Genomic DNA, 14,653 nt, shown 5'->3' with positions numbered 1-14,653 from the left:
TTTCTATAGGTGAGTATTAAAGAAATTGGCTAATTCCCTGGCAATTTTCACTGCAACCAAACACAATCATTCTTAGTGTCCAACAAAAGCCCTTACTCTCGCACTGAGTTCTCCTCGACGTGCGCTTCCCCGCTCCAGCACTGCCGCAACTCTTGGTTTAGAAAATCAGTTCCAGGGTGGGGAAATAGTCCAGCATTCCAAACTAGTCATAAGCAGTAGTTGGTTCAACTTTGTATTCCTCCTCCAGGAACTTACAGCCAGTTGCAAAGAAAAGGGTCTGTGCCACCAAACACGTGCTCCACTTCTAAATTTTTAATCTCTTGCTCTGACAAGCTGGAGGGGTTGTGCTTCTGCTGACCCCCTCGCGTTACCACGCAAATAAGCTGACCTCCCTCGGAGGGGCAGGGTCAGCACTGGTGGAACACAGGGCTGGCTGCCCCCCACTAGACACACCGACAGTCCCTGCAGACGTTGGCAAAATTTTAATGACAGTCCTCAAACTGTACAACCGAGAAGCAGCGGCAACGCTGACTGTACACAGGGGGTCGCTACCCACTGCCCAAGTGTCAGTTTCATTTTAAAAACGAAGCTTATAAAAATGCACAGTTCTCTCCCAAGATACTGTACACTATTCAGCAGGTTAAAAACTGAAAAAATCTTTCATTAAAAAAAGTCATTACATTATTTGTATACATCAGGGATAGTCTACATAATCATGTTCATCTAGAAAATATGTGCATTATAAACCATTTCCATGCAATGCAACAATTTCTTATTTCAAAGGTGGTATAAAAAGACAACACAGCAATCCTAACCCCTAGAACACTCTATGTGAAACAAAACAAACATGCATCCTCTTATTCAATGTGTTAGATGAATAAAATACAGTAACAAAGACTCAAAAAGATGTGGATTGTTTTGTTTCCAGCAAGTGACTGCAGTCCCAAAAGAGACAGCTAACGTGAAGTGTGTGCAGTCATCAGTTCAGTCAAGGTGCCTCTTCAACCGCTGGGCTGTCACGCTGTGTTTAAGATTACTGTGATGTAGTTTCTGCATCTAATAACTCAGTATTCAATCACCTTGCAAGCTTAGGAGCACTGCACCTATAAAATAGTGTACCTATTGCATCAAAGTATAAAGTGTGTCGCTTACAGTTTAAAAATCTATAGAAAAAGGGTTTTTTCCGTACAAAAATGCTGAAATTTTGTCAAGGGACGCATTTTGAGATGTGAAATTTAACACATTCCCTGCAACAGCAGCAACCTGTGCAGAGGTGTGTAGGCTGGAGGGTGCTGTAGTGGCTGGTTTGGGGAACTAGCAGCACAAAAGTTTCTGTATTTAATTATGTGACATCACTGCTTGATTGGTGCTACCAGAATGAAGAAAACACCGCAGACAGTGTGTATTGGTTTAACTGAAGATTCGTGGGCTGCTTTCTAAGTTGGTGGAGGCCCGTTGGTGTATCGCAGCATAGGATAGAAAGAACGGGCAAAGTTGTTTGCCTGGGTGCAGCTGTAGTCTTCCTCAGAAGATGGAATCATGCAAGCCAGGAGTAAAAGCAGTAGAAAGAACAACTGAAGAGGTAAAGCTGCTCGTAGTACACGGTAAAAGAATGAGGGAGACCGAGGGATTGCTTGCAGAGGTTGTGGATGGCTTTCATCTCTGAAAAGGAGAAAAAAAGGGAAGAAAAAAAAAAAAAACAAACAACAGAAAAAAAGAGGCCGTTTAGAGTTTGAATTAAACAAGTTATTTTAACCCCTTCTCTAGGGTTCACATCACCCTTCCAAGATGCAGGGCTGTGATCTACGGGAAAACGCGCTGCACATTAAACACTTCAACTGCAACTGGAAAGCATGCAAGGTTGCTCAGTGGGAAGCCAGCTCCTGGTTTGGCTTTACCGTCCCTGCTACTGAAGAAGAAACATTTATTTGTAATAGCTTAGATCAGTGCTTTTTTCTACTATTTTACGATGCAAACCTAACTCTTCCCAGGAGACAAACAAAGCATGCTAAACGCATGCTGAAGTACAACGGAAAGCCGCTACCCTGGCTGATGAGGCTCTCTGCCTTGGCACCCTGAGATCGGTCCCTTGAGGAGGCCCTGATGGCTGCGGGTGAAGTTCTCCCTTTGTCTTTCCCGGTCTGGTTGTAACAAGTGGCTCTAAGCTGCAAGTTTCTTGTTCCAGGTATGCCGGTGGAATTAAAGGAAGATTTAAAACTTCAGTCTTCCCCCATTTAGCACAAAAAAATATTTTCTCCAGAGTAAAGACAAGCCAGGGTTGGACACTGGTGCGGAGGGCTGTGAGCAGAGTGCTAGAGGAAACCACTCGCCAAGGTGCAGCCCAGAGCTGGCAGGGGAGGAGATACCACAGGTAGGCGGAAATCGCCTCCACCCGTATGTCAGCCCAGGAGGAACAGCTGCCCAGGTTTCTGCTGGCACTCGGCTCTCCTCTGCCATTTTCACTATCCTTCAAAAGATCAGGCAAATATAAAATAATACCTTGTGCTGCTGCTGTTTCTTCCATCTGAAGTTCTCCTCATGGTGATCTGCTGAGAGAAAAAACTTTGAGTATCCAGGTTTCAGAAACTATAAAGAATTTTTCTTTCTCAAAAAAGACAGTTGTAGACTTTAAAGTCCTGCTGTAAATTCTGTAATGAGGTACATGCATCTAAAAGGTAAAATGATTACATCTGAGGAACTTTCAGGCTAAATGTGTCAAAATATGCTGCATGCTGATAGCAAAACACTAGAAAAAAATACTTGCCGCCTTCACAGCAGGGCTGGATTTCGCTGCGACTGGATTATAGACTCCTGAGTCCAAGTCTTCTGGAACTAGCAGGAATGCTCTGGCATCCTAAAAGGTAACCACACCTCCCTCTTTAAAATGCACGTTCAAAACTCACAACAGATGAAGCGCAAGGAGCCATCTTCCATTGCCCCTCTGCAGGTGCACAGCCCACTGCCTCTTCAGGTGTGCATGACCAGTGGTAAACAGACGCCCCGATTCCCCAGCATAAAGAAATGTTTTACTATTCACAACCTGAAGGAATTACGATGGAGCAGGTGTGTACAGGTATTAACTTGAAAAAAAAATCTCTATCTGACAGCTCTCAGGATAAGGACTACAACACCTACGTGTTGGTTACGCACTCCTAGCCTGATACTTGGTGTGGATTGTAGGATAATTCAGGTTGGAAGCGACCTCAGAAGTTCATCTTGTCCAACCTCCTGCTCAAAGCAAGGTCAGCTATGAGACCGCACCGAAAGCCTTACTCAAAGCTTTATCCTGTCTGCTCTCCAAAGCCCTGAAGGACAGAGACTGCACAACCTCTCTGCACCAGCCTCGTGGTGCTGAAGCTTTTCCTATTGCCAGAGTTAATGGTTCTTTTTTTCTGCTTATGAAGGTAGAAGTACTTAAGTTTTAAGTCAGTCTTTTATAAATACCTTTACTCTTAGTATGTTATTCCTTTTCAGTAAGAAACATCCACGAAGAAGTATATAAACTCTGACTCACCAGATTTCCTTGTATTGTTTTTAAGTCATGTGAAACTTGTTCAATAAGCTGTTTCAGTTTCTTTCCAATGACATGGACCTTCTCATCAGCTTCAAAGTAATCACCATCTGATTTAAGCAGCAGGTAAGCAGTGAGTTCTTGAAGTGAGTTTACTTTAAGCTGTTGTTCCAGCAGCTCTTTCTCCAGTTGCTTAGAACAAATGAAAAAAACAGTGCAACAGACTTACTCTCAACTTTAAGGATGTTCTCATAAAGGGAGGAACTCTGGAAGGCTTTAAAGAACAACTCAACCTGCTTGAGCATCTGCAATACATAGGAATGGCTATTACAGCTACATATGAAATGAAGTTCTCTTCAAGAGACTGGTTGTACCTGCTTGAACTAATATTTAGAAATAGTTGTAGCAGTACTTAATCCATAAGACATTAAACCTTGGAAATGGGAAGTCTTCCTCTAGCATAAAGACCGTTCATAAGGAACCTAATTATGATGTGTAATTACAGAAAATATGGCTCATACAGGCAATCTCTTAGTCCATTTCAGAAACCAGTACATGCCTGAATACAGCAGGTTTGAGGAGAGGCTGCAGACATCTTGAGAAATAAACACATTGCTCTTCATTTTGTGCTGAACGCGAGTGACTCACTGGAAAAGCTGAGGTGCTGCAGTTAAGACTACACTCACCATTAGCTCCTTTTGGCATTCCAGTATTGTATTGAGGTCAGTACTTGGATCTGTGATTTGTGCTCCATTCCTTCTGCTATCAGCACTTGATAACCACAGAATTAGCTTTTGGCTCTGATCATGGAAGTCCTAAAGAAGCAAAAGATTTGCACATAAGAGAAAAAACACTTTTGCAGTGCTTTCACCTGGCTTTGCCTACAAACAAAATGACTAGCCCAGATTAGACAAAGCCAATGATTCAGATCAGAGAGGCTACAGCAAGCTGGTTAAACTATTCTACCTATGTAATAAAAGGTTGTTATCCAGTTGAAAGATATTTTTACCAAACCCTTTAAACCCAGAGTCAAGTTTATGAGAAAATAGCGTCTTAGATTCTGAGCAACCATTCCAGTGGTGTGCAGGAAACACCCCCCTCTGCCCTCTCCCCTTTTCTACCCCTCAGCAGCACCCTAAAGAGGAGTTTTCCCTCGTACGCTGGCATGTCATATGCACCTGGCAATGCAGTAGGGCTTGTTGTAAACCTTTCCTCCAGTTGTCCAATGCATGAGTTGCCTTCTCCCAGTGCAAGTTCACCTTCCAAAGCCTGTTCTGAAGCTCTTTAAACTCCGTGCTATCCGGTTTCTGGAATTCTTTGATGCTCAGGTTAACGGAAAGCACCACTGCCTTGTAGTTATCAAATGCTTTAAGCATGTCCTGGTAGAAAAAGAGGATTAGGAGCTTCTAGAAGTAACAAAACCCAGGCTGTTTCTTTACAATAAAACTATGCCCTCAAAAGAATCACAGGTATTGGGGAAAGCTGTTTGAATCTGGTGGCTTTTCAGATACTGCTAAGGAACATATTAAGGAAGGTGGTCTTTTTTATTGTTGTTGTTTTGGGTTTTTTTAAAAGCCAAAACTTTCACTTTGAAGAAAACAAATCTGACTGGGCTTGTGCGCCTCCCTAAGTCACAAGCATTAGTGCTTATTCCACATCTGCCCTTAGAGTCAGGATCTTAGAATCATACCAAATAGTGCTGAAAGGGGTATCTGGAGGTCTGTACTCCATCTTCCTGCTCCAAGGAGGGCCAACTTCAAACTCAGAGCAGGCTGCTCAGAGCCTCATTCAGTCAAATTCTGAGTATTTTCAGGACAGAGACTCTCCATCCCCTCTGGGGCCCTGGTCCCACACCAGGCCACCCCACTGTGAGAAATTGTTTTTCTTCTCTCTAACCAGAGTTTCCATCAGCCCATTTCTCTGACTTGTCAAGGTGCCCTCAGATGGCAGTCCTGCTTGCTTTCCTCCTCTCCCTTAAAATTGCAGGGGCAAATAACATGGAATGTGCAAAGTCATGGCTGTATCATCTAACCACCTTTATGTTAAGGTAGAGCCTGTATTTTTGAAGGTTTTTTTTAAAAAAAAAAATAATGCCAAACAATACCTCATACCCTCAAGAAGTTTACAGTTTGAATCAAGGGTACTCAGTCTTTTTCAAGTTGTGGGCTCTTGTGGTAGAAAAGTAAGAGCTGCAAGATGAGTCCTGCAATCAACACAGCTCAGATTGCTTTTCTTAGCAGCCTTTGTGACTAAGAGTGTCAATCTATATATTCTCAAGATCTGCGTCCCACTTGTTGAAAACCACTGGTATAAATTACATTTCACCCAACAAAGAACCCTGCCTCCCTCCTTCAAGCAACAAAGTTTCTTTCAATATCGGACAATACAAATGGTCCATCACAGACTTGTAAACACCAGTAAGCCAGTCTGCAGCCAGACTGGCTTTATTCTTACCCAGGGCAATTGGGGTGTATTGACATCTCATGAAATTCACATCTTAGAATGTGCTGGCTCTTTTAGACACCCATAGAAAGCCAAGCTGTCTGAAAAGGGAATTCACAGCCAGATGGACTCCTCTTCAGAAAATGCAGAGAAGTGAGGCTCTGCTCCTTGAAGAAGGCAGACACCCAACTCCAGCCTGAAGGGAAGCGCCTCTCTCCACCCGCGAGACATCACCAAACCCTTCCTAGCGCTCGGTGCCTAACTCAGACTGGCTGATGGAATCAGAGTTGTTCTCACCGGACTCACACGCTGGAGTGCAGAGTCATTCTCCCTGGCCTAATGACTTCTCCAGGACAGGTACATGCTTAAGCTCTCAACATACCCAAGAAATCCCTCCTCTGTCCTGCAGTGGCTTGTTTGTGACACCAAACTGGCCCGCAGCCTCACGATTTGGGTGACTCCATACGAGGCTGCTGGCAGAAGGGTGAGCACACAGGGATTCTGCACTCTCACAAGTGTCAGGAACACTTGCTCTCGCAGAGTTCAACCTGAGGCATTTTGCTACCTAAGTCCTAAGGACCTAGCACTTACGTGTACCCTGGTAACCTGCAGACCTGACTTAGTTCTAATTTATGGAAGCCGAGAGTCACAGCAGGCAACATAACATGACCACACATGCTGACAAATGTTCTTGTCATTGTCTCTAGCTGTTCTGCTGCTTGGCTGAAGATTAGCAGAGACTTGAGTTTATTTCGTTTCTTGTTTTTAACTAATACATTCTATTCAATGAGAAATCTGCTTTTGCAAAGTGAAAAAATGCAACTGCATGTTTTGAAAGGATGTATCCTTCAGCTATTGAACAAAGGTGCTACTTAGAGCTAAGATTTTTTGCAAACACCATATTCCTAAAACCCAGAGCTTTAGAGCAGATCTTTTTCAGTCTCCTTGTTAGAGCTACAACACCCCCTCCCCCCACTTTAATTTAATTAAAAAAAAAATCAGACTGACTTCGCCGCCTGTAGACCTGGCTAGTTTTCAATCCGTTTCTGGTTTGCATATATCACTGCTCAGAATATCCAACCCCCCAAGACAAGGCCTGATCCTAGGCCTTTGGGGAATCTATGCCTTCACTATTTAACCGTTTTCTGTTTGTTTTCTAAAATAAAAGGCTTAAAAAGGTAAGTTTGGGGCTGTTTTGTTTGAAAAAGAATGAACACATTGTTATAAGCATTCACACTAGGAGCGTAAAGAGCATCATCATCTTGAAATCCCACTTCTCAGTGTGCCATAACTTACTTTCAATTTCTTGACCCTTTGCTCCAATGCCTGCATGCTGGTTGAAGGTTTTTCTTTTTGCAGCTCTTCCAGCTCTTCCTCAGTTTTATCAAGCCAAGCAGAGACATCACTGAGATCTGAGTTCAGCTGCTGCCACTGCTGCAATTTCTGTTTCATCCTAAGTTTATTTCTGAGGTCTTGAGCTTGGATGAGCTCCCACCTATCAATAATGCCTACAAACGATAGAACAACAAACATTTAAATCTTCAGTAAGGTGAAGAGCGCGTAAAACAGATGCAAGGGGTTTTAAGAGTAAATTATTCTCCAATCTACTCAAGGACAAATAATTGCTACCATGTACTACTGTTACCCAGACACATTTTCTCTTGAGATTCTGCAGTCAGGAAGTTTCATATTACTGGTTAAGTTATTCACATAGTGATTCCACATGGGATTCTAATCACATTCATTGAAAATGTTTTAATTCACTTGGAAGAACAGAACAAATCTATGGAGATGGAATTCAGTGAGCCTGGCTGTGGTTTAGTAGACACCAAAATTCATCATGGGACAAAGTATGATCGAGCAGTTAGGACTTGGGTTTACGTTTCATCAATTTAGTGCTTTAGCAGATGGAAATGCCACCTCTGTGATCACTAACACCATTTCTGGAAGCACATCTAATCCCTTCTCAGAGGTTTTCTATTCACCCCATGGATGAAACTCAACCCTGGTCCATCTGTGAGACCAGAGACATAAACTAAGCAAGCTGGTGCACATAGCTACAGTCTTCTGTTTATCACTTGATTTGCTTTTGTGATTGCAGTACAGATGTGTTATTACAATCTCAAGCACCTAGAACCAGGAATGAGGTCCTAAGAGGTTCAGAGAACCAGCTTGTTCACCTATTTTGGAGAAAGGACCACAGTGAAGACAGTGAAGAACAGAATACATGACCAGCTCTGACATTTCTGTAAATGGGAGCTGTAGCATCTTGTTTTATGGAGTACCAATAACTGAGACAACGAACCACAGCAATCTTATTTTAGGCAATGAGACACACTTTGGTTTGAAATCTGATTAAAAGTCTCTGAAGTATTCAGTAGCACACAAAAGTGAAATTGCTCCCATCCATTCCAACCAGCAAGGAGGCAGAAGTATATTACAGGTGATAAAAATCTCGATTCTGGCAGAAAATGTGGAAGCTCAGAACAGCAGACACGGGTTGGAAAGTACCAGGTGAGAAGGCAGCTCAGCCAATCTTAGCAAAATACATTAATGTAGAGAATAGTGGTTTACTTCTGTTTTCTCCCAAGGCAAATGTGCTGCCTTTGTGCCACCTCTGCTTTATCTCCCCCCAGTCACAGGACAAACACCACAGCACCAACGCCACTGCTAAGGCTCTGTACCTGACTGCTTCTCTGCAGCTGCGATATTCACGAGCTCTTGGTCATCCTGGGGTTCTTCATCACTCATGTTTGCACACGTAATTTTCTCCTTGTTGATGCTGCTGCTGCTTGCAGGGCTGAGCTGCTTCACCTGGAATGACATTTTGGTGGGTCAGCCCTACAGGTTAACAAGCCACCAAAGGTCAAACTTCATATGTGTTACTTTCGGGTGGCTGGGCTGCTGTTGAGCTCTTGCATGTCAGATTTAGCACTGGGCTTCTTTGCTAACAGTTTATACTGGCTCTCTGTGCCTTCTCAGTAAACAAACACACGCCATAGTGATGCTAATTATTACAGGAGTGGACATGGTAAATCAACTGCTTTTGCACTACATGTACCAGACAACGTAAATCTGCTGACGCTGATTGTTGGATTCTGGGTCTTGGCAATAAGACCCAGACTCTAAGGCTCTAAGACCAGATGAACGATGACAAAAGCAGCCAGGTACCAGCACCATTTTGTGCCTGGAAGAGGACGGACAGCTGGTCCAGACCTATTGAGCCTGGCAGCTGCTGGTGAAGCCACGGCTGGCAACCAGCCATCCAGGCTGAGGTGCCAACAAACAGTAGCCATTTGGGCACATTTTTTAGTGCCCAGAAGCAGATTAAATGGTGGGTTGCACCCTAGAAAAGGACCCTTCAAATCGGTCTGCTTAGGAAAGGGAGATACATCAGGGAGTATCAAGGGAGAGTATTTACAGCCCCTCCTTGGAGGCGAGTTTAAATTCTCCTAGACTTCTCCTATAGCAATAAAGGACGTAAGTTCCTCCAGACACTGACTCTGATCAGGAGCCTAACGTGACTGTTCTGATTTGCTTTAAAGAAGCTTTTCTAGCAAGTGGACAGAGACTCTCCCTGGTTACCTGAGCCACCAGAAATAATGTCTGAGTTTGCATAAGGCAACTAATCTTCTGCAACTAATCTTTTCCTTGATGCTGGAGGAGGGAAGAGGATGGAGTTACACAGGAACCCCAAAGGGACTGTGTAGTACAGGTTCAGAGCCCACAGAGCCTCCAACTCACATAGTCTGGCTTATAGGGAGTACTTGTCTCTGGACCAGACAACACATTTCCAACCATCTCTGTCTGGTTGTATCGGTGTTTCCTGCAGACTGGGCTATCTGGGGAATGCCAAGGATGAGCTTCTGAAACAGACTTTCCTGAAAGAAATAAAACCAAAGCCGTATGCCATGAGTGTGAACTCCCATCTCCACAAGGAAGCTGTTGCTTTGTATTAAGTTAGAAAGCGCTCTGAATAAAATGGCATCAAGTTATGGCATCAAAATGACAGTTTTGCAGCTTTCCTTGCAAAGCATGCACATTTGCAAAACATCAACAGTGTTTCAAGGTAATGAGATGAGAGCCATGCAGTTATGGGACATTCTGTTTTCTTCTGGAAAATGCTTGAATACAGGTATGAGTATTCAAAAAATAAATGAAAAGGGCTGCACTGTGGCTTTGGAAAATTTGCAACCCAACAATAATATTCCACATCTGCAACGCATTTCAGTAGGGACATGTATAGACATGTCCTGATATGGAGAACGTTTGTTCTGGATTTAACAGACAGGACACACACGGTTCTGTCATGCACAAAACACAAAAAGTACTTGCAGAGTTGGAACTACTGCCTTCAGTAAATATGCAATCAAAATCAGAAACAACCAAAAAAGTGATACTACCCAGAGCAAACCACCAAGAAAGTACCAAAAGACTTGGGATCAATACAATGAAATGCACATTAACCACCTTGGCATTTACTAGGAAAAATCTAAATGGTATGTTCTTGACTGCTTTGTAATGTACATGTGAATACTGCAGCGTAAGAACACCATGACAGGATGAGACATGGTGTCCACACAAGGCAGGAAGTCAGACATTACATATGAGAGAGGTTGAGGAATATAGCGTGCAGCACAGGGAGATTGCCATGTTCAGACACATGCATTAGCAGGTGCCTACCAGAAGTTGCTTTCAAAGTTTTTGTGGTCATTTTAAGATATGCCTCAGGATTTTCAGTGATTTCTACATCTGAAAAAAGAATAATGTCATTTTCCTCACTATTCAATATTTTCCAACTATTAAAAACAACTGAAACAATCAGGGACAGGAAAGACAAAGAACAAACAGGCTGTTGGTACTATTTCCATCAAACATTCTTAAGAAGCAAGGTTTCTAAAAACCTAATGTTTCTGAAAATATAAGCTTGGTTTAGACAATACCATTCCCTTCATCAAGGCATCTAGGAGATGAGACTGCTCCCATCTATTAAAAGTACTCGAAAACCAACGAACAACATGGGAGTAAGACCTCCATCCCCCTCCCTTCCCACACAGGGACATCCTGCAGTTGTCCACCTCAAAACAAACAGCTGGCGATTGGTTCTCACCTGACAGAGCACTGTAGTATGTTGCTTCTTCTTCGTCTTCATGAGAGGAAGAACCTCCCACATCACCTGTGTGATCCCACTCGAGTGGGATGGAGTCAACACTGACGGGGGTTTCACATCCTGATCTTTCATGACCTTGAGTAGGGGGCATAAGGTGGCAAAGGGACTGCGTTGAAGAGGGCTCCTCACTGATGGCCTTCTTATGCCAGGGATCATTCTGGATTTCTCTGGAGTCTTCTGGATCTGTCTCATTTTCAGAGGTCTCTTTTTCATCATCCAATCCCTAAAAATAAATAACAGTTATTGCATATTAGTAAGATTTACAATAGATCTACACTGCTTAATGAGCTAATGATTGAGCCCTACAGTATTACTGGGGACTGTTTTGCAGCCAGTTGCAGTAATTGAAGACCATGTGTCAAAAATTAAAGGGAAGCATCATTTCTGCCTCCTTCCTCTTTTGTCAAAATAATCCTCAGATCAGCACCCCTCTTTCAAGACACTCAACCATCACCATAAGATCTCTCTCTAGTTTGCAGGGAGGAGTACCCAGTTCCAAATGGACTGCACAGATCAGCAATGAAATGATGCTCAGGCAGGAGTGAACAGCTGCTCACAGATGTTCATCTTACTTCCTCTACCTGGTTTTCTAACAGATGTTCTTTCTTTTTGAGCCAAAGCAAACTGAGAATCATTGAAATGTTCTCAGTGAAAAGTAAAGAGCATGCTGTTACCCATTCAGGGTTCTCACAAGAAAGTGGACAGATGGAATTAGTCACAGACTAATCCATAGAGAAATTCTAAGCACATTATTGAAATTAAAAAAAACGATGGGAAATTAAAAACACCAAAAAAGCTTCTGAAGCCCTCAAACCACTGCTATCTGAATATTAACCCCGTGAATGACTTCCATGCTATTATCCAGATTCTGCAGATGGAGTGCCAACAGGAGAGGTGTGAGGAGACAAGACTGGTGACAAAGATTTAGCAAAGTTGGCACAACTACTGAGGAGATCCTGACCCCTTTGAGCTCACACCACTCAGCCAAGTGGCTAGGGATAAGCAATGAGCATTGCAGTTTAAACACCAAAATCTTGCCAAAGCATCAAAACAACTGTTGCTTCTTACAGGATGCCTTGAAGTCAATCTTTGATGGAACCGGGCAACCCTCCCAAACACTTCCTGGCAGTATCGATGAAGTTCTTCCAATTCGTCTTCAATCAGTGTAGCGTCCAAAGGCTCACTCTTCTGAATTAACTGCTCCCCAAAAACGATCAGCTGATCAATCTTATTGGTGTTTAGTGTTATTTCCTGCTGGAAACCCTATTTGGAACATACAAGAGAAATAATTACTTCTGCAATGCCCCTTTCTAGCCTAATGTTTGTCCTTTTCTCTCTCACTGCAGTGAAAGAAAATCAGCAATTAACATTGTTGTATAATTTCATTTGGCAAAAATCTTTTTACTCAAGAGGTCCAGAAGTTTGTTTTATTAGCAGGCTTACAGTTCCAAATGAAATGGCATCTTCCACTCACGTGTACATCAATATGACTGCAGTGTCCTGAGCCTCTGGGGGATCATGATATGAGAGTTCAGCTAATCAGAGTTTATTTTTCTGTTGGGTACACACAATCTTTTTCTTAGTAGCAAAGAAGTTTGTTGGGCTGGTTGAGCCTCCAGCCCACATAATAGTAAATCTACATCTCCAAACAATTAACAGGGCAGGGAGAAAGGAGAAATGAGCATATGAGCAGGTAGCAAAGAACTAGTATGTTCTTTAGAATCAGTGCACATACCCGATGCCTTATTTCTGTTTGAAAGTCCCAGCTACAAACAATGAACTCAAGAGGAGAGATCCTACCTTAAGGCCAATTAAAAAAATCTCACCAGAAAAACACACTTGAAATTGGGAATGTAGCTTTTACTGTTAACCTGCATGTGCTTCTCTTCAGGCCAGTTATCACTGTCACTGACAATCAGTGTTAGGAGAAAACGGCAGGATAGAACTGAGCTTAAACACTGAATCTGAGTTTAAATACTGTACAGTTTGATCTGGATTCAGAAGACAAGTCTTAACAATTTACTGGTGTTTTAAAACAAAGAGAACCCTGCAGAAATCTGTTGGTTATTGTGAATTTCCAGAAAAGTAGATGATTCTGTCAAGAGAGGGCAGCCCCGTAGGATCAGCTGGGCTCTATTAAACAACTGCTTGATATGGATACGTACATTTAACTGGCGCATTTTGTCATCAAAGTTACTTTTTGAGAAGTGCTCCACGTTTGTCAGCTGAAGGTCCATTTCCGTGAGCCAAACAAGGATGCTTTCCCTCGTCCCCTCAAACTCATCTCTCCGATTGGTGAAGTGCTGAATAGGAAGAAGGGAGCCAGTGTTATAAGACTTCAGCTACCAAAAAAGATGGTCACAGGAGCCCTCTGGAAACAGTGTTTTGTTTCAAAACTGCTGTTGACCTTAAAGGACTTCAGGGCACAAATGGCAACATGTCACATATAAAATCTGTTCCCTTCCTGTTGTGATGCTGGAACAAAGTGTCCTATGTTAGTACACTACCTGTATGGGAGAGGGAATAAAATTTCAGCAGTTCAAGGTGCTTCTATATAACTACATTCAGTGTAATAGTTATTCAGACTCACGTTTAAGATCTCATTTGTTCTAATTTTAGAAGACAGACAGACAAAGGAATCAAGACCCATCTCTAATTAATCAAAACTATGACATTAAAATCAATGAAACAGTGGAGAAGCTGGATCACGGATGACCACGCCAGTGTAATTAATGCATCATTTGCCATGGAAGCCAGCAGGAGCTCTCTCTGCTGCCATGTCCCACAGAAACTGCCAACAGACACGCAGCTTGTGGTGCCTCAGTTCTCTTCAGTGGATTTACTGTCCAGGAAGGGGATCATCTAACAGCCCAAACACAACACCTCCTAACTGCACAGATCAAACCCCACCAGTGCTCTCACAGCCTCATCCACTGACTTCTGGGATCTAATATTTTCCCTTGTCAATTGCTTGCAGCACTGGTGCATCTGAAAATCGGGCAGTGAGAAGTTTCCCCCAGGGCACAGCACAGAATATCTGCCCAGAGATCAGTTTAACTCAACAAGCAGGACACTTCTTTAGTGTCACAAATACAATCCTCCACCAGGCAGAGAGCACAACAGGAGCTGGTGACAGCAACATGTCTCTCCATCACATCTCCACGTTTAAAGCCTTGTAGGTGAATCATAACTTCACATAAAGTAGAGCTGTGTTGTAAACTCCAAACTGCATCTGCACGGGGGCCCTTTTGTCTCTCTGCCTCTTATTTATGAAAAGGTGCAAATGTATGAACGCACCCACCCATGACAAGACCAGGTAAGAGAAGAGTGGGATAGGAGCAGTGAGGCCTGCAACACACCTTCCAAAATTTACACCCATTCTTCCCTTACGCTTCTTCAACTACCAAGAACACATTTATGCCCTGTACTTGGTGACCTTTCCAGAGCTGCTTTCCTACCCTGGTAACTGAAGACATAAACCAACACAAGATAGTTGCTCCAGTATGAGTTTTACCCTTGGGTAATTTCTA

The 14,653-nt window shown here is 42.9% G+C and overlaps 1 protein-coding gene across 8 annotated transcripts in view; it reads right to left on the bottom strand.

Annotated features, from left to right (window-relative positions):
- Positions 1-294: 294 nt before the first annotated feature.
- SYNE2 (spectrin repeat containing nuclear envelope protein 2) overlaps positions 295-14,653 on the bottom strand; it is a 198,665-nt gene continuing 184,306 nt past the window's right edge. For 5 of the 8 annotated variants that reach the window (XM_042798988.1, XM_042798991.1, XM_042798987.1 and 2 more), the window contains exons 105-117: positions 13,289-13,426; positions 12,192-12,386; positions 11,064-11,346; positions 10,637-10,705; positions 9,698-9,834; positions 8,638-8,767; positions 7,250-7,461; positions 4,690-4,890; positions 4,198-4,326; positions 3,515-3,703; positions 2,765-2,854; positions 2,500-2,546; positions 295-1,662 (exon numbers count right to left, since the gene is read on the bottom strand). In XM_042798988.1, coding sequence (XP_042654922.1) covers positions 1,437-1,662; positions 2,500-2,546; positions 2,765-2,854; positions 3,515-3,703; positions 4,198-4,326; positions 4,690-4,890; positions 7,250-7,461; positions 8,638-8,767; positions 9,698-9,834; positions 10,637-10,705; positions 11,064-11,346; positions 12,192-12,386; positions 13,289-13,426 — 2,046 coding nt within the window. In that variant the 3' untranslated portion in view covers positions 295-1,436. The remainder of the gene's footprint in view (positions 1,663-2,499; positions 2,547-2,764; positions 2,855-3,514; positions 3,704-4,197; positions 4,327-4,689; positions 4,891-7,249; positions 7,462-8,637; positions 8,768-9,697; positions 9,835-10,636; positions 10,706-11,063; positions 11,347-12,191; positions 12,387-13,288; positions 13,427-14,653) is intronic. The other 3 variants (XM_042798992.1, XM_042798994.1, XM_042798993.1) reach the window with 2 other exon arrangements.

The sequence above is a fragment of the Tyto alba genome, unplaced genomic scaffold (genome assembly GCF_018691265.1).
Source record: "Tyto alba isolate M040663 unplaced genomic scaffold, T.alba_DEE_v4.0 Super-Scaffold_29, whole genome shotgun sequence".
In the NCBI taxonomy this organism is placed as follows: domain Eukaryota; kingdom Metazoa; phylum Chordata; class Aves; order Strigiformes; family Tytonidae; genus Tyto; species Tyto alba.
This window is presented reverse-complemented; position numbering and strand designations above follow the sequence as displayed.